Source organism: Apiospora aurea (genome assembly GCF_038362705.1).
Source record: "Apiospora aurea strain CBS 24483 chromosome Unknown utg000003l_segment0_segment0, whole genome shotgun sequence".
Taxonomy (NCBI): domain Eukaryota; kingdom Fungi; phylum Ascomycota; class Sordariomycetes; order Amphisphaeriales; family Apiosporaceae; genus Apiospora; species Apiospora aurea.
In genome coordinates this window covers 2095531-2112616 of record NW_027117390.1, presented here as the reverse complement: position 1 = coordinate 2112616, position 17086 = coordinate 2095531, and the positions used below count along the sequence as shown (strand labels likewise).

The 17086-nt window shown below is 53.4% G+C and overlaps 7 protein-coding genes across 7 annotated transcripts; 3 read left to right on the top strand and 4 right to left on the bottom strand.

Annotated features, from left to right (window-relative positions):
* Positions 1–2640: 2640 nt before the first annotated feature.
* PG986_004510 (uncharacterized protein) lies at positions 2641–3357 on the bottom strand (the record flags this gene model as incomplete). Its single annotated transcript, XM_066840732.1, has 3 exons — positions 2641–2722; positions 2796–3251; positions 3320–3357. 3 exons carry the CDS (start codon positions 3355–3357, stop codon positions 2641–2643), a joined length of 576 nt encoding a protein of 191 aa, XP_066703359.1.
* Positions 3358–5344: 1987 nt separating this feature from the next.
* On the top strand, positions 5345–6236 carry PG986_004509 (uncharacterized protein; the record flags this gene model as incomplete). Its single annotated transcript, XM_066840731.1, has 3 exons — positions 5345–5758; positions 5784–5887; positions 5954–6236. 3 exons carry the CDS (start codon positions 5345–5347, stop codon positions 6234–6236), a joined length of 801 nt encoding a protein of 266 aa, XP_066703358.1.
* Positions 6237–6421: 185 nt separating this feature from the next.
* PG986_004508 (Mss4-like protein) lies at positions 6422–7681 on the bottom strand (the record flags this gene model as incomplete). Its single annotated transcript, XM_066840730.1, has 1 exon — positions 6422–7681. One exon carries the CDS (start codon positions 7679–7681, stop codon positions 6422–6424), a length of 1260 nt encoding a protein of 419 aa, XP_066703357.1.
* Positions 7682–8567: 886 nt separating this feature from the next.
* PG986_004507 (uncharacterized protein) lies at positions 8568–10131 on the bottom strand (the record flags this gene model as incomplete). Its single annotated transcript, XM_066840729.1, has 5 exons — positions 8568–9115; positions 9262–9408; positions 9478–9633; positions 9692–9751; positions 9801–10131. 5 exons carry the CDS (start codon positions 10129–10131, stop codon positions 8568–8570), a joined length of 1242 nt encoding a protein of 413 aa, XP_066703356.1.
* A 4010-nt stretch (positions 10132–14141) lies between these two features.
* Positions 14142–15099, top strand: PG986_004506 (uncharacterized protein; the record flags this gene model as incomplete). Its single annotated transcript, XM_066840728.1, has 2 exons — positions 14142–14651; positions 14710–15099. 2 exons carry the CDS (start codon positions 14142–14144, stop codon positions 15097–15099), a joined length of 900 nt encoding a protein of 299 aa, XP_066703355.1.
* A 238-nt stretch (positions 15100–15337) lies between these two features.
* On the bottom strand, positions 15338–15925 carry PG986_004505 (Nitrilase and fragile histidine triad fusion protein NitFhit; the record flags this gene model as incomplete). Its single annotated transcript, XM_066840727.1, has 1 exon — positions 15338–15925. The coding sequence occupies one exon, from the start codon at positions 15923–15925 to the stop codon at positions 15338–15340; it is 588 nt and encodes a 195-aa protein (XP_066703354.1).
* A 612-nt stretch (positions 15926–16537) lies between these two features.
* Positions 16538–16918, top strand: PG986_004504 (metallothionein-I transcription activator; the record flags this gene model as incomplete). The annotated part of the gene is made up of 2 exons (XM_066840726.1): positions 16538–16783; positions 16894–16918. The coding sequence occupies exons 1-2, from the start codon at positions 16557–16559 to the stop codon at positions 16916–16918; spliced, it is 252 nt and encodes an 83-aa protein (XP_066703353.1). The 5' UTR covers positions 16538–16556.
* Between the last annotated feature and the right edge of the window lie 168 nt (positions 16919–17086).

Genomic DNA, 17086 nt, shown 5'->3' with positions numbered 1-17086 from the left:
GACAGTGACTTCCATATATACAAATCCAAGGGAACGAGCTTGCACCCGAGTGCTGGGAGAATCGATTTGCCCATTCTTCTGACCACCCCTATCTAGGTTCATCCGCGCACCATCTTACGACATATGGCAGAAGAAACCTTTCGCCGCTGGATTTAGGTACCTAGAGGGCTGGCACTTTAGGCTGGCTGCTTGGGTAGGTACTTTCATGCCCTCTATCATCTGCGTCAGTCATACCGCGCACACCAACGTTGCACGCAGTCCAGTCGCCTTGTAGGCAACAAGTGGAGGCGCAGCGGCGCTTCAGGCGGATGGGCACACCACAGTCTGACAGTACTATTGGCTGTGCGCGTTTGCGCAAATGCCCGACTTCCGATTGGTTCGAACAAATTAGCCCTTACTGACCGAAACTGTACTCATGCCTTACTAACCTGGATGCATAACGACTGGCAGAAACCAGACCGCCTGCTTCTGGATCAAGGATCAATGTGTACACTAGGCACAAATCTTGATATGAGTTGAGATCGATGAATCATGACAACAAACAGGATATTTCGTGGCTATATCAGCAAGTTTGGTAGGCTAGACCTTGCCAGAGGTATTGTGCTCCAGCCCTGCCCGAGCATTGAGCCTTCAACTCGGTCTCAAGAACATGGACGTGAATGAGTCGTCCGATATACAAGGAAACATCACATTGCTTTCTCCCATATAATCTCCCAAAAGATGATTACCGACATCAAAAGCATGATATGCACTCGCAGGGAGTGAGGCTATCGAGTCCAGGTGAAGATTCGCGGTTGAGGTGAAGTTGAATGGATATGTGCCTAAGTGCGTTCCGTGTGCTTGAGTTGGTGTTGTTTCATCTGGTATGATAGATTCGTAGCCCCCATACGAATCCATGGACTCTACCTCTGTCGATGAGGTCTTCTCGCGCGGTTGCTGCTCAATGTTCAGCATATTGAGAACGGTTCTTGTGAATTCGTTACTTCGTTTGTGTGTTCGAGGCTCTAATTCTTGCAAGTTACCCGACTCCCTCGCCGATATGTATAATTCAGCTATGTCTTTTGCGAGATCTTGTGTCATGGATGCAAGTTGTCCCTGTAGGTCGTATGGGAGATGAACTCCCGATTTCTCAACAGCCTCGTTAACTTTACGGGGTTGGCACAGGGTCTCATCATGGTCTTCCACAGAGTTACAGTCAGTCTTCATCCGGAATAGGAGTATGGGAACTTACATGGACTGGGTGCACTATCTGGTCCATCAAGGGGGAATAAAATGTGGTATACGATATGCCACCGTCTTTCTTCGAGGCTCAGAGCCGCAGAGCTGTTTTCGAGTTGCTGGTGCTCCACCATTCTTCTGGACCGCAGTTGCCGTTCTTTCGTCGCGTCGATCCGGTCCTCTCCCTCCATACTGTCTCCTTGGCTACATTCTGGATTCGTTTGCTTGTGTCGAGAAAGGGCGACGGCGCTCTCGAAATTGTGTTTGCATCGACATGCAAATGGAGATCGCGTGTGTTTTCTGTATATGTGCTCTCTGGGCAAATTTGAGGTATATTAGCGGGGTGCAGTTATGAAGAGTAGTGGTTCGTTTTATTGATGAACCTACTTCACCCGATGCACTGAGTCCCATCCAGGTCCCGAGCAGGGCCTTATTTCCATGTATTTCGGAGGGTTTCGTGCGAAGAACGGACACGCAAATCTGCGTCCACGATCAACCCGTTTCGCTGTTGACTTTTCTTTCCCGCGCGAGAAGCACGATCGCGTATCATGTCCATTGATATCATCCGCATGTATATATCTTAATGAGGAAGTCGGTGTCGTAATTCGTCGCGTCGCTGCTAGGGTGCTAGGTTGGTCGATCATGCCCCCTGGCCTGTCACATCGTCGAGGACACATGGGCGAGGGGCAATCGGAATTCCAGCCATACTGGAACACTAAGCTTCGATCGTTACGAGTTTGGAGGCTTGCGATGATGTCTAACTCATGTCAGCTCGATTCTTACGGCGTGACGAGGATCGTGGGCTGTCGATAGCGATGTGTAGACGATTCGGCGAACCATTGTGCAGAGGAGGCGGTATCTGGATGTCCTTCAAGAATGCATTCGATCTTGACTTGGATGGAAGTAAGGCAACTTTAAGGCAGAAACGGTTGATCCAGCCTGCATGCAGATGGGCCAATAGAAGGCCAACTCGCCCCAACGGATCAGCATGGCTACCGAAGGTGACAGTCACATTCTTACTGTGTCGCGGCTACCGAAGATCCCGTCAGTGGCTGAGAGCCCTCGTAATTTGGTCAGACACCTGGTAATCTCCAACCAATCAAGCTTTAACATAGGAAGTACCTGCGCCTTACCATTTCGGGATTATGGCACCGGTGCTTAGTGCTTTTCACCTCTAACCTTGAAGCTCTCGCAACTAAATAAAAACTCTCAAATATTAATTTGTATTTAATCCAAAAACACGATTATATAGCCGTGCCGTATAGTATCTACGATACAGGGACGGGTTCGCTTGGAGGTAGAGAAACTTCTCATGTTTGTAGAAACAATGCGTCCGTATTAATGTGAAATATAAGAGATATACTCATATGTTCCTCGGGGAAAAGCAGCAATATGTCAAAATTTCTACCCCAATCCATATTTTCATCGGCTTTGCCGACTATCACGAAAGGCCGAGATCGATTTGGTTGTCAGGCGGAAAGAACCCTCTTGTTTTCCAAAGTAGCTAGCGAGGTGGAAAGATTAGTATACTCGTCTTCGATTCAAGATGTGCCGGCAAAGGCAGATACCATACGTACCTCCTCATCATCAGACTCATAGTCTTGATGCTGCTGGTGTTCAGGGGCTTGGCGTCGGGCTGAGTCCGTCCCCTGTACGTCGCGGTGAAGTTGGCCCAGGGCAGGAAGATCTCCTGGGCGCGTGCGGAGTCGCTGCCGGCGGGGACTGTGAAGTTGGTCTCGTACAGCAAGCTGCTCTCGCGGTCGCTCGAGGGCAGTACGTCCTTCAGGTTGAGCGTGTACAGCTTCCCGTCGGACAGTGCGACGGAGACCAGCAGGCCGTCGTACCCCGTCAGGTTCCAGTCCAGGGACCCGACAGTTTTCTGCGAGGCGAAGCCGGCGCCGCCCAGCGTGGCGTCGTCGAGGTAGCCGGAGAAGGTGGCCTCACTTTTGGTCGCGGCGATGGATAGGTGCGAAGAACTGTTGCCGCCGCGGACGGAGTCATCAACGGCTTTCCAGAGCGAAGCGTTCCAGGGCCTGGTGGATAATTGTCAGAAGACATTTTCTCTTCGCGTGGATGCCACCGCAAAGGACGCGGTGCTTACAGAGTTCCTCCCAAAAGGGGTAATTGTTGGAGAGCCATATTGCGACACGAAAGTAACCCAGTCAGCTTCGTCACCCAAAGCAATAGAGAAGATGCTAGAAAGGTTTGGGAGTCAAACATCGTGAATGGAACGCTGAAATAGCGAGAACATTGCATGTTTTTCCCGGGTCCCTTGGCGGCATTTCGATTGCTCATTTTGTTTGACTTTACATGACTCGTGCATTGCCCGTCCCTTGAAATCTTGGGTGCGGTCTACCCGTCATCACGACTGAATTTGAACCCTTTACTTGGGATGAACTCTAAGCAGTAGGCCGGAACCCAAATAGTTTATTTGCACATCATTCAAGGCACTGCCAGCTTCGGGCCGCAGCTTCAAAGATGCTCATCAATGGGTTCGTAAGCAGCAGTCATACGAGAAGGCAGGGTATCCATGTGGCCGCGGAAATTCCCGCCCAGGGCAAACCTTCCTCGCCGTCAGGGCCAGATCAAAAGGTCTTGTGCAGTCGGGGCCCCGAAAATTTGAACGGAGAAGTGAAATGTATGCCCACGCAACAATAGTCCTCGCGGCCTCGCCGAGGCCTGGCAGCACACATGTTTGGAAGATTGCGCGCACAAGACCGCAAGTAATCATGTAAGGAATCATCATTCAAAGGACGTTGATTTATATAGGGCTATTTCTTAGTTGTTTAGTATTAGTGTGTTTGCTGCCATAGTACCAATACTACGATCGGCACGGTTCCCGGAGTCATCGGGTCTGATCAGTCGTCGAAACCGCATTACCCGGGCTTGGCCAGCAAATGGAATGCGGGCAAAAGCAATGCCCGCTGCGGACGGCGATTGGAACGGAGAAACGCCTGCCATGCTTCCTTGGCTACTAGTGAAGCGCCGGCATAGCCTGTGTAGAGTGGAAGTACAAATCCACTAAGTCGAGTCACCGGGTCCCAGTCTAAATCTGACAAGTGCGAGTACCTTAAAGCCAACGGGATTTATTAAGTACCTGTTAGGGATGATGATCTCTTCATGCGCTGGCAGACTGTTGACATGACATCGGCGCCTCTCTCTATGTGCCACCATACGGATTGACTTCATGGTAGTATATGCCAGATGTCCCTCGAAACCACCATAAGACGGGTTTCTATTCGCCCGACTGTTCCCTCAATACAATAGCCTCGAGTAAAACAATACTGAAGGAAGCTGGCCGACTCTGTGTCCCAGACGCGCAGTCCCGTCACCGCTTGATTGGATTAGCGTCGTGATACGAGCCGTGGCTTGGCCCCGAAGGGAGACACTTGGCATGCCAACCGGAAATTAGCGGCTTCCTAGGGAATATCAGCTACTGTTCGGCGACGGTAGGGCTGAGTGGCATGGGCTAAGATGGCCGACACGCTGCACACTCTGCTGCAAGCATTCGGTTAGTTGAAGCGAGGTCGGAATTAGCATATTCCCTTGGGATGCATGTCCCCTCTTCTTCCTCATTCACCGGCAGAAAGATCATACGAAAAGAAGGATGATCTCTGAGGGGAAACTGTGCCGTCGTTGGACACACTAGCCCCCAGAAAAGACCTGCACGCTGCTAATTATATACTTTGTGTCTTCCTCAGGGGTGGACAGACCCACTTAGCTGAACAAGCTATCACGTCGGCGCAGCTTTAGCCGTCTCCAAATCTGGGCACCTAATCCTTCTCCAGTTAGGATGCTGTTAGCAAGCAGTAGCTGAAATAGGCAGCTTCGCTTCGCTTGTTTTCTGTTTCAGTCGCCCTGGAGTGCAGATGATGGCGCCGAGGAGCCATCCATTCCTGAGGATGCGTTGGGCTTTTTCTTTCTCTTGTCGCGAGTCGTATGTTATTCTTCCTCTTCATCATCCTCATCCAACGCTCGTGTCTCGCATCTGACTTGTTCCTCGTGGGCATATTTTTGGAGACAGTGTTCCGGTCACGCAACCACGGGGACTGATCACATACTTAAGAGGAAGAGTCGACAACTACTATCTGGAAGTGAAAAATAGTCTCAAAGACTGTTAGTCAAGATGGATTCCAACCAACAGCCCATACACCCTCAGCAGCCGCAACAGGCACATCAACCCCAGCAGCCTCGGCAATACCAACCATATCAACCCTACACTGCCAGCGCGCCGGCGCAGCAAGCACCACCAGACGTGAGTCGGCCGTGGCACAACACCAAGATCGTCCTCCTGTCGGTGTCGGTGGTCTTCAGTATCGTCGTCATCGGCATCTCCATCGCGCTCGCCGTGAACCCCACCATCCTGAGCCTGCAAGTCGTCTGGGTCGCCCCCGAGGCCGCCGTCGCCATCATTTGGTCCGTCGCCGAGTTCGTCACCCTCTGCGCGCGCAAAAGCCGGCGCGGCATCCACCCCCGGCGCCCACGTCGCGCTGCACCTGCTCCTCTGGCTGGCCTTTGTCGTGGCGGCCGCTTTGACGGCGTACGTCGTCGCCCTCAACGTCGAGTACGATTATTACTACTCCTCGAGCTACCGCTACAGCCGATACTCGACCATCAGGTTCTATGTCCGGTCGCTGCAGGCGGAACTCGCGTTCTTGATTCTCCTCATGTAGGTTCTACCAAGTCAAACCATGAACAAGAAGACGAGTCCAGTTACTGACATGCGATTTACTAGCATTACGCATTTCACCCTCTTCGTGCGCGCATGCGTAGAAACTGCCCGCCGGAACAGGGGGCCGCAACCTGTATTTGTCCCGGTGAATGCCTACTACTCGGGGTACCCGATGCAGCAGCCGCCGCCGCAACAGCCCGTGTACCCGATGTCACCCCAGCAGGCGCATATGTCGGCCAATTACGGCCAGCCGAAGGAGGTGCAGCCCCAACACACTGGTTCTACCCAGCCGTCGGTGCCTCAGTTCCACGACGATCGGATCCAAAACGCTGGGCAGGCGCAGTGAAGGGATGAATAGGTTGGGTTCGGAATGACGAGATGTTGGTGTTATAATGTGTGGTGAACATGGTGATGGAGATGATATACCCCTTTTCTTTTCGACGAGATCCCAATTTGGTTGGTATTCGCGGTTGCGTCGACTCGCGATACTTTTGCATGCTCCTTAGGTAGTTGCTTTATTACACATGAGTTTTAATGACGCCTTTTCATTCCGTCCTCGAGACTTTTGATCAACCCAACCGCTCGCTTCGCGATGTCGCCGCATCGTCCGTTACCGGCATCGTCCACAAAACTGACCTGCCCCGTCCACCAGTCCAGCCAACCCTCGGCCCTGACACCCTCAGGCACGTCGAGCAGCCCCACGCTCACGTCGATCAAGTCGGACCGCCACTTGTCGTGCCAAAAGACGGTGGCGCCGCACTGGGCGCAGAACTCGCGCAGGACCCCTGGCGAGCTCTCGTAGCTCTGGAGCGCCGTCTTCTTTCCTTCCGCCGCACCGGTGGCCAGCGCCACCAAGTCGAGCGGTTGGTACTCGTCTTTGGTGCTGTCCGGGTCCGTGGCGGCGCGGGCACCAACGCGAAGGTATATGTTGGGTCGTGGGATAAATGCCCATGTCTGGATCTCGAAGCCTGAGGTCAGGCGACAAGAGCGGCACGCGCAGGTCCCGGCGAGATACCTGGTCAGAGCTGGAGAGCTCTGCGACGGCCGCAACCACCACTTCTCGTCGTCCGGCTTATTGATGCGCGGCGAGCCTGTGTGGTATGGGACAATCAGGTCGGGGTAGTTTGAGCGCGGGAGTCGACTGCTGGCATTGGAGCGCGTGATGCGGAGTTGAACGTTGCCGCAGTGACAGAACCCGTCGAGCACATCTGCGGCACTGCCCGAAGCGCCCGGTGCCATCGTTCGCACTTCTTCAGCTGTACCACCGCCGCCATGCACTTCCATCCTCCTGCCGCTCACTTCCGGAATCCAATGCGAGAGTCCGCCATCTTTCGTCCCGGTCACGTTGACGTGTCTGCCGTACTGCGGCTCCGGTGCAGCGGCCCTGTCGTTCTTCCTGCCACCGTCACCACCGGCGATGCCTCCCTCATTGTCTTCTCCCTCGTCTGCCCTCCCAATAATAGTACCCGTAGCGACTGCGAAAGTCTCCTTTCCCGGCCCTAGGTCTTCCGGATCCCCTTGGCGCCAGAATATGTGGCATCCGCATGTCGAACAGAAGTAACGTGTAAAACGCGGGGTAGCTCCGTAGACCCGCAAACCATCCAGAAACGGCGCCGAGGACAGGTCCATGTAGGATACGCAGGCGAGGCCCGTGGTGTGTCGGCATGATTTGCAGTGCCACAAGTTCAGCGGGTGCGGTTCTCCACTCTCTTCTGGCAACCGCGGGGCCGAGACGACGGTCTGCGTGGCGGCGCCGCAATGGCAGAAGATATTGTAGGGTACGACTGTCATGGCTTGAACCCCTGTAGATGAATTGAGGCTAGGATGTATCCTACCCAAAGCATGGGATTGAGTGTGTGAAACTTGCCTCTAGCTTCGGATGGCGTTGGTAGCGGTTGGGCCTCCGGTCTGCTTCAAAAGGCGGGGCGGATGTCCAGCTCAGGCTGCACCGAGAAACACTGTAGGCACCGTCAAATGAAGTAGATAGTTGCAGTGACACCATCAAAGGCGTCATCTACAGGTCCCATGGTGAGAGTAAAAAAGGGCTTACAGTGTGCAGCCCGAATGTAAATATAGAAAGAACACGCCTATTAAGCTTGGTTGAAATACATAAAGGGTAACATCATAGGTGTTAAGCATCAATCAAAACATGGTCGGACAACTTCTGAAACTGCTGAGGGAGAATCACAATTGAGATATTGTCCGAAGAAAAAACCTTTTCCTCAATTCGATTAAAGCATGTGTCCATACCGTCACTCCCTGCAGTCCATTAGCTTTTCTCAGCAACCCAAGTCGGAACATAAGTGTATTGCATGTCTAAAGGGGGTATCGTAAACATCGTAGAGCCAAAACGCTATAAAGAAGGAAAGAAAGGTAGAAGCAAAACGTATAGTGCGTATGAAATCCTTGACGCCCAAATTGTTGATAGTTATGCAAGTTGCAAATGTCAGTCAACCTCTGAGCACACTGCCCCTTTTCATTTTGAATTGCTAGCGTGGCACGCAGTTTGGGTGACAGCAATGCCCACTCACCACCTCGAGGGGCAGACCCAAGAGCTCGGCCTCCAATGCCCCAACCTCGGCTTCCTCAATGCGTTCGGCAGCTTTGGACCCAGAGCTAGAATCACGGCTCCGGGTAGCCGATTTCGGCAGCACTCTACCGGGGCTTGTTGCTGCTGCTACCACGTCTCGCTCGCTACTCCCGCGTTGCGCAGGCGAGCGCCGATGTGGACTTTGAGACTTGCTCCCTTCCCAGCGGAGGTGATATGACCAGGGTTCCGGCCTTTCTTGCCGATGATGGCTAAGAGTTCGGTATTGGCCCGCATGATGTCCCCATGAGACCATAGACGACCCGCATAGGGCGCAGAAATCAGAGTTTCTGTTGACGATGCCTTCGTAGCTGTTCCATGTATTCTTGGTTGCCCGGTGAGACTTGAAACCGTGGGGGTTCCGGCCGAGGCTAACACAGGGGTGTCCGCTTCGGCGTAGCCAGGAAAGTGCTTTGCCAGCTGAGTTTTATCAAAACTGATATTCAAGTGTGTATGTAGCTGCTGGATCATCCAAGCAAACGGTGCGTGGACGAGACCTTCAGTCTCTTCGATCCAGCCGAGACTGCCATGACTCCCAGGAAACGAGACTTGGTGAACGCCAGGCCCGCACATGAGAGTTGGGCTGAACGGTTCTCGCGTTTCATGCAATGAAAGACAGTGAAAAGCGTATTTGACGTCTGCCATGAATTCAGTTAGCCGAAGTCCAAAAGCAATGGACATTGCGATGGAAGCCTGCGACATTTGGGGCTGTAGCTTCGAAGGAACGAAAGGAGTGCGAGGGAAACAAGTTTCAGAATGTAAAAGAGAATGGAACAAGTCTTACTGGACGCAACATCAGAGACGACATCAACGTTGTTCCTCTTCCTGGCACCGAGGATCGCGAGTGGTTTCGCCAGGCCAGTCAAAGGTAATCCCAGCGAGCCCACGGTGTCGAAGCAACAGAGGGCATCAATCTTGACGCCCGTCCACCCTGCACGAATGAGTCAGCTATAGAGAAAAAGAAATAGTGGAAGGAAGTGGCAACAATAGCTACACCTACGTTCGTAACCTTGAAGCATCTGTTGCGCGGCCTCCTGAGTGATTATCGTGTCCCGGTGACATGCTTTATAGAGTGTATTATACAATCTCTCGTCCCCGTCCCTTGGCAATCCAAGGACGTCAATCAGCATGGCAAGGTAGCGGGCTGCCCAAGCTCCTGTGGATCAATTAGCAATTGTCCATCGATTGCACGATGATTGGAGGAAAATATGTACCTCGCGAATACCCAACCAAGATAATCCTATCTTCAGCAGCATAGTGCCCGGCGAGGTTCCCTAACAAAGTTCAATATCAAGCAGGGAGTCCAAACATGGGTTGTCTTACTAAAAGCCGTGATGACATTCCGCAAAGTGCCCCAACCGCCAAGACCTGCACCAACGGTTAGTCTAAGAACTGGAATATCTTTGAGGATATGAATAAGGGGCTTGCCTCCAACAATGCGGTCAATGAAACCGATGTCCGAACCAACACCGTTGATCGGCGTCTCAAAGACATTTTCATGAGCGGAAATCAGCGTCACGAATTCAGATACGACTGTCTTGCGGCAGCTGAGTACGCCACCGGCCCAGGTGCCATTGAAAGAGACGAAGTGCAATCTCGGCTGCCGGGACCCACAGCCAGAGTCCTGGCTGGATAGGCTTGGTAGGGTAGACATTGGCGTTGATGAAGGAGACCATCAGCACCAAATAGTGATGGACCAGAGCATGCAGTGAAACACGGCGGCAATTCAAAATGGTGAAGGTGCAAAAGGAATGATGGATTGGTCGGTATACATGAAATGAATGAAAGTAAAACGGTCAAACCGTGTCCAGCTTTACTCAGGGGCCATTGCGACTTAAATTCCTCCTCCAGGAGCTTCAGGAGGGCCACGTCAGTAAATCGAATCTTTTCGATTCGAGATAGCCAGATGAGTGAGGTTTTCTATCTGAGAGGGCATATCTTTTTGAACAGCCATCGATGTGGCGACTTATCCAATCAAAACTCTAAATCAGTCTTAGGAAAAGTGGTGCAAAACCTGAATTTCACGAGAGAATACGGTAAGCCGGGTCTGATCGGGCTTGCAAAGCTGACCGGGCTTACAAAGACCCCGGGGTATCGATGTTTGCACGTGGGAAGTCAAGTGCCCTAAGGATGACAATAGGACTCCTGCGAGGTGTAATTGCATAAGCATCGAACTACGGGTAGTTGCTGGTTAGTATCACCTTAGAGACCTGGGTAAGTAGATAAGTAGGGTACTTTATTATCCTTACTCATAATACTAAAACAGTATTGCAAGCTCTTGAAAACCGCCAAGCCATGTATACGAACATTGCATAACGATAGCATTGAAAACGAGTGCTTGGCCATCTCGGTTCTTTCTATTCATGTCGAAACCAGAGGGAAATATGATTAAGTGAGTAAATCTTATTGCGACCGCAGACAATGAAGAAGACATGCATCCGTATCTGCTTAGTTTTCTCTGAGCAATCCCGCCGCCTAAAGCCCGGGTCTCGCCCCCCCACGGCCCCACCACAGCCCGGCAGGCAATAAAGTGATACAATGGAGGAGTTGCTTACTTAGATAGTCTTAATGTATGGTATAACAGGAAAAGCCAATTGCCTTGAAGCGTCTTGAGGGGACTAAGGCATTGCGACGATGGCTGGCTTGCCCATAGAGTTTGGTGGCTTTCACTTAACCGTTAAGGAGCAGAGATGGTTTCTTTCCCCTCCATTCATTCAGCTTTGATGTCAAGTTAATCCAGCAGAAATGAAGAAAGAAGACTTCGAGAGTGTGACTGCAAATACAAATTCAAGTACAATTCGGCTCAAAGTACTCCAGGTTTTAATGCAGCTACCAGATTTCAACGAGAATATGGAACTTGGGGGTTGCGGCGGCCTCTGTTGGCCCAGCTCATTCCTGTTTGCGGAGTTGGCTTACCTTGTAATTCCCAGGTCACCCTACAAAACAGCGTTCGTCTAGGCGCGGTGGTTTCCCTTCCTTCCGTGTAGTCAAAAGGGTCATCCCTTAGAAGGGTTTCCTCATGCAAGCAGCATTACATAGCAGGGGTCCATGTTGGCTGGATCTGACGTTCTACATAGGCATAGAAACACGCCTTAAAGCAGTGTCAATGACGGAGGGCTATACCAAGTTCATCCCAGAAGATAGATGATGGTCTCGGTTGAATTTATGACAGTGGTTCCATCCATATCTCATCCCGAGCCGACCGTAGCCGTTATCGAAATCTGACGGCAGGTACCAATAGCTGCAGGCTCAGCCCAGCTCACAACAATGCCCCTCCAGCAGTCTCCTATCCCGAACCTATCATAGCTAGAAACAGTAGATAAGGCGCCCGTAACGTCTCTGTTAGGTTGACTTGGTTCGGGCAATTAAAGCGACCTTGGCCTCGCCTTCTTTCAATTTACCTCCGGGAGGTGAGATGGTGCAACTGAGTTGAGGGGCTATGTAGGGAAGTGGCTGCAGCAGAAGACCAGAGATCGGGGCAATAGGAGGGCAGAGGGTACCCCGAACGCTTGCAAGTACTATAGTTGCTCCAACGCATCCGGTCAAGCAGATGTATGACACTCTTCAATCTTCTTACCTATGGTAATGTGGGTCGTATTGTTTTGAGGAAAGGGTAGAGCTTTATCGTCTTCAAGCCCTGACGACAATGCATTCATAACTATCCAAGCTGCGATACCCCGAGCACGCCTAAAGGTGACTGACTACGACTAATGAAGACCTACTTGGATGAGCTGTATCTGATGACCCTTTACCAAAGAGTGCCGAAGGTAGCGGACCTGGCTCACAGATTATACCGGACGCGAAGACGGTCGATCTCGACAAGCTCTGACTACGTGAGCCAGACCGCGATGATGTGGTGTCGCATTGAGTACATATGCCACTATTGCCGTACGCTTTAGTGGAATTCCACTTTTGCGTGCGACATGTGGTCATTGAGTTGGGGCGACACGGCCCAGGCCCGCCGCTTGCTGAAGCCGGGCGTCGGCCCCAACATGCGCACACGCTGGCAACGCGCTGCACCATGCGATATGCGCCGCAAGGCCCCGATTTGGCCCGGACTTTCGTGAAGGCCTAGGAACGAGCGGTACAACAGCCCCATGTGCTAGGCGACGGCGTAATACGACGGCCCGGCGTGCCTGCTCCTACTCCTCGGCGCCAAGCCCGGCAGCGAGATCCCCGCCAAGCACAGGCGGACGCCCTGCTGCGAGCGACGGTTTACAACAGCGCGGCGGTGGCGCCGTGCCTGCCGCGGTAGGAGGCCTACCTCGACAGTGAAGAGGTCTGGGACCAGGACTCGCTCGTCACCAAGATCCAGGTCGAATCCTTTTCGCGCATGATACCATCATCGCTATAGAGCGGGGCAGCGACAACATTGAGACTCATCCTGGGACCGGGGGTTGCGGAGAGTACTGTTGTGATATAGTCATAGAGACCACAGGACAATCTTGGTCCACTACCAAAATGCATGACAGCACGGCCATGACTTGAGAGGTCAATGTGATTTCGGCGATGGAGAGAACACTGATAGTGACGCCAAGAAGGATGACGAGGGTGATGATTGGAGATTCGAAAAAAAGCTCAGCTGTAGTATTTTTGTATCGTGTCGGATGCGTCAATCACCGACCAATGTCATCATGTGCTACCAGCTCTCAGCTTGTCTTAACTGATGCCAAGTTCCAAGCGACGGGATCGAAGTAACCCGGTTCATCTTCCCTGATTCGTGACAAGGAGTTGTCCAAGAAGACACGTTCTTTGCTTCATTCACCCTTGGAGACCAATCGAGATATGAACGCATGCCACGAAGGATAAGGAAGTGGATGCCAATATATTCGGACCCTCGACAGCGCCGTGGCGCTAGACCTACCAATGGTAATTGTAGGCGTTGGCGCAGCGCCGTCATTCAGTGGGGGGTTTCGCTGGCTTTAGGCGGTGGAGCATGCTAACTACGGCTAAAAAGCAAGCGGCGGGTGGCCGACAAACCCCTCGTCCAGCCTGCCAGGCCGTCTTTGACAAGCTCCGGTGCTGCAACCAACCCCATACACAATGCGTTTTGTGCGATTAATCCCGCGCCTACGTGCAAGCAAACCACAAAAGTCTCACCAATGCCCATTGCTAGCTTTGAATCCGCCTTCGGAACTGATCTCATAGTGTCGATTATAGTGACAAGCTGTCTCAAATGCACCCTCATGATTGGTGCGGGTAAATAGCACTCCTACATACCCACCCGCTTCGTTCATGTTGCCAGGAGCCAGGCGAGTCGGCAGCTTTTGCAGGTCCCACTAACCCGGATACGCTCCGTAGCCGGCTGTCAACGCGGCATGCCAATGGTCAGCCTGGGCGAAAGCTTCCAACGGATTCTGGCTCGATTTCCCAGGCTCGATCTCGCATTGGGAAGGCGAAACAGCTGTAATGGGTGGAGCCAAACTGGAACCTGAGGAAGCGAACAAGAGCGATTGTAGGGGGCAATGAGGTATTCCAGGCCCACATGGCATCCCCCTCATTGGCACCACTGCGTCATGCTATCTTGATGTAATGAAGTGGGCAACCTGGTCTTGATAAATAGATTCCACGCTGCTCGCTGGCGTCTCTCATTTCCTCTTTCTACTCCCAATTCACTTGATACCCCTCAAAGTTGTCGTCTTTGAAAAACACACATAACTCAAAATGTCGCAACACAACGCCCACACCAAGAAGACCTACACCCTGGCCTCGGGTGACAAGATGCCCGCCATCGGCCTGGGCACCTGGCAATCCGGCAAGGGCCAGGTCGGCGAGGCCGTCAAGGCCGCCATCAACGCCGGCTACCGCTACATCGACACCGCGCTGGCCTACGGCAACGAGGCCGAGGTGGGCGAGGGCGTCAAGGCCTCGGGCGTGCCCCGCGAGCAGCTCTGGATCACCACCAAGCTCGACAACCCCTGGCACAAGAAGGTCCAGGAGGGCATCGACACCTCCCTCAAGAACCTCGGCATGGACTACGTCGACCTCTACCTCATGCACTGGCCCTGCCCTCTCGACGCCAACGACACCTCCAAGGTCTACGACGACTGGACCTTCATCGATACCTGGCGCGAGATGCAGAAGCTGGTCGGCACCGGCAAAGTGAGGAACATTGGTGTCTCCAACTTCGACATCACCAACCTCGAGAAGCTCCTCAATGACCCCAGCTGCAAGGTAAGAAACACGTCGCTCCTGTATAATCAATCAAATACTGATCCTCATGACCAAACAGATCAAGCCGGCCGTCAACCAGATCGAGCTGCACCCCAACAACCCCTCCAAGTCGCTCGTCCGCTACTGCGGCGAGAAGGGCATCCACTGCACCGGCTACTCGTGCCTGGGCAGCACCGACTCGCCCCTGTACAAGGACCCGACCCTGCTCAAGCTGGCCGAGGCCAAGGGCAAGACGCCGCAGCAGTGCCTGCTCCAGTGGGGCATCCAGAATGGCTGGGACGTCATCCCCAAGAGCGTCACCAAGGAGCGCATCGAGGCCAACTTCGACCTCGACGGCTGGTGGCTCACCGACGAGGAGGTCGACCAGCTCGACAACCTCAAGGACCGCTTCAAGGTCTGCGGCGACGACTGGTTGCCCATCAAGATCTTCCACGGCGACCACGAGTAAGAATCTGTTGCCAAAATAAAGTAAAATAATGTTAGAGGAAGCCATGGTATAGAGGGGGCGTTTTGGAATGCATATAGACATACTAGATGGCCCGAAATAGACTTGTACCTGCTTCACCTCATCTGATCAATTGCCTCCTACCAACGACAACCAGTGAATGCATTGCCACTACCACGGCATGAGCTGTCCCAGTCTTGATGGTGCATGCGAAAGTAATGTTACATAACCAATATGCTTCTCATAATTTGCTCTTCCTGCTCTCTTCCTCCAAAACCTCCCTGACCGCCTCCCTCAGCTTCGCCGCCAGCGCCGCGCCCTCGTCATCGTCGAGCTCGCTCCGGACGCCGCGCCCGAACATGGTGAAGCTCTCGCGCAGCTTGCCGCTGGCGCGGATTTCGGGCCGCGGGATGAGGTGGTAGTGGACGTGGTTGACGACCTGGGCGGCGGCGGCGCCGTTGTTCTGGACGACGTTCCAGTCGCTGACGCCCGTCGTGCGGACGAGGGCGCGGGAGAGCAGCCGCAGGTACCGGCCGAGCTCCGCGGCCTCGCGCGCGTCGACGTCGGTCAGCTTGGGGGCGTGGCGGCGCGGGCACAGCAGCAGGTGGCCGGCGGAGAGCGGGAGGATGTCGAGGAAGGCGAGGAGGGTCGGGGTCGAGAGGACGACGAAGGAGGCGGGCGCGGCTTTGCTGGGGTCGAGGGAGGGTTCGTCGGGGCCGGGGGGTGCGGTCGGGTCGTACGTGGGATATGTGTTCGCTATCGTGCAGAAGGGACACGGATCGGAGGCTGGGAGGACCGTCGGGTCGAAGGACTGGTTTGGATCGTCCATGGTTGGTACGTTTTTGGCGGCCCAGAGATCTGGTTACACACACAGCTTAGATGGATGTGGTGTAAGGGGCGCTGCACGGTGGGAAAGCTTGTTTTGGAGGAGAGCAGAGTGGCAGAGATAGGATCAGCAAACGGGCTTGAATACATAAAATAAATACCAGAACACCGGCACCAACGGTATGACAGCAAACTACAAATGGCTAAACGAGACTTATTGATATGAATAACGGTGGAACATTGCACCCTCGTGTCTCGGAATGCGAAGCTTCCAAGCCGTTAACGGTCGCGTCCATCGTACTTTACAGTGGACGGGCGCTATCGATATGCCTAAGCCGAGGTACCGTTCCATTTGCTGACGTAACTGTAATTGACCAAACCACCTGCATTCCACTGCCAGAACGACTCCCCCAGTTGTGCCACCGTGCACCGCCTTTTTCTTTGAGCCTCTCCATCCCGCCCTTCCGCCATCCGCTACGCTAAAGACGGTCGGCATTCCCATTCTAGCAATTCAACTCTCGCCTCATCGAAAAAACCGACATTCTTTTGACAACCTGCCGTCTTCGCGAAAACTGCAAGTCAAACAACCCGAAAGAAACCGACTTGACAAAAACACAACACCCCAAACACCCAAAATGTCGAGCCAACGCGAAGCCTACCAGATCCCCACCGGCCAGCAGTCGCCCGCCGCCGGCATGGCCATGCGCAGCGTCGTCAACACCTCGAGCGCGGCCAACGACGAGGGCCTGCCCATGCGCTACATCTGCGGCGACTGCGGCACCACCTTCCCGCTCAAGCGCGCCGACACCATCCGCTGCGTCGAGTGCGGCTGCCGCGTCCTGTACAAGGAGCGCACCAAGAGGTACGTTACCTACCCCCTGTAGCATGTCTCCTGAGAAACAATATAACTCTCCCACGATGGTTGGGGCGTGCGCGTTTACAATCCGAGATATACTGACCTCTTCGTTACAGAATGGTCCAGTTTGAGGCACGATAGAGAAAGTCAACCACTGCGATATGCAACTGCAAATTGACCGACACGGTACTCGGCGTCTACGCGCGACGATGATATGATAGATGGCAGGAGCTGCTGCGATAGAGTAGGCAGTAATTGTGGCAAAAGACTGGATTCATGGGCAGATGCAAGCACAGGATCTTGGGCGGT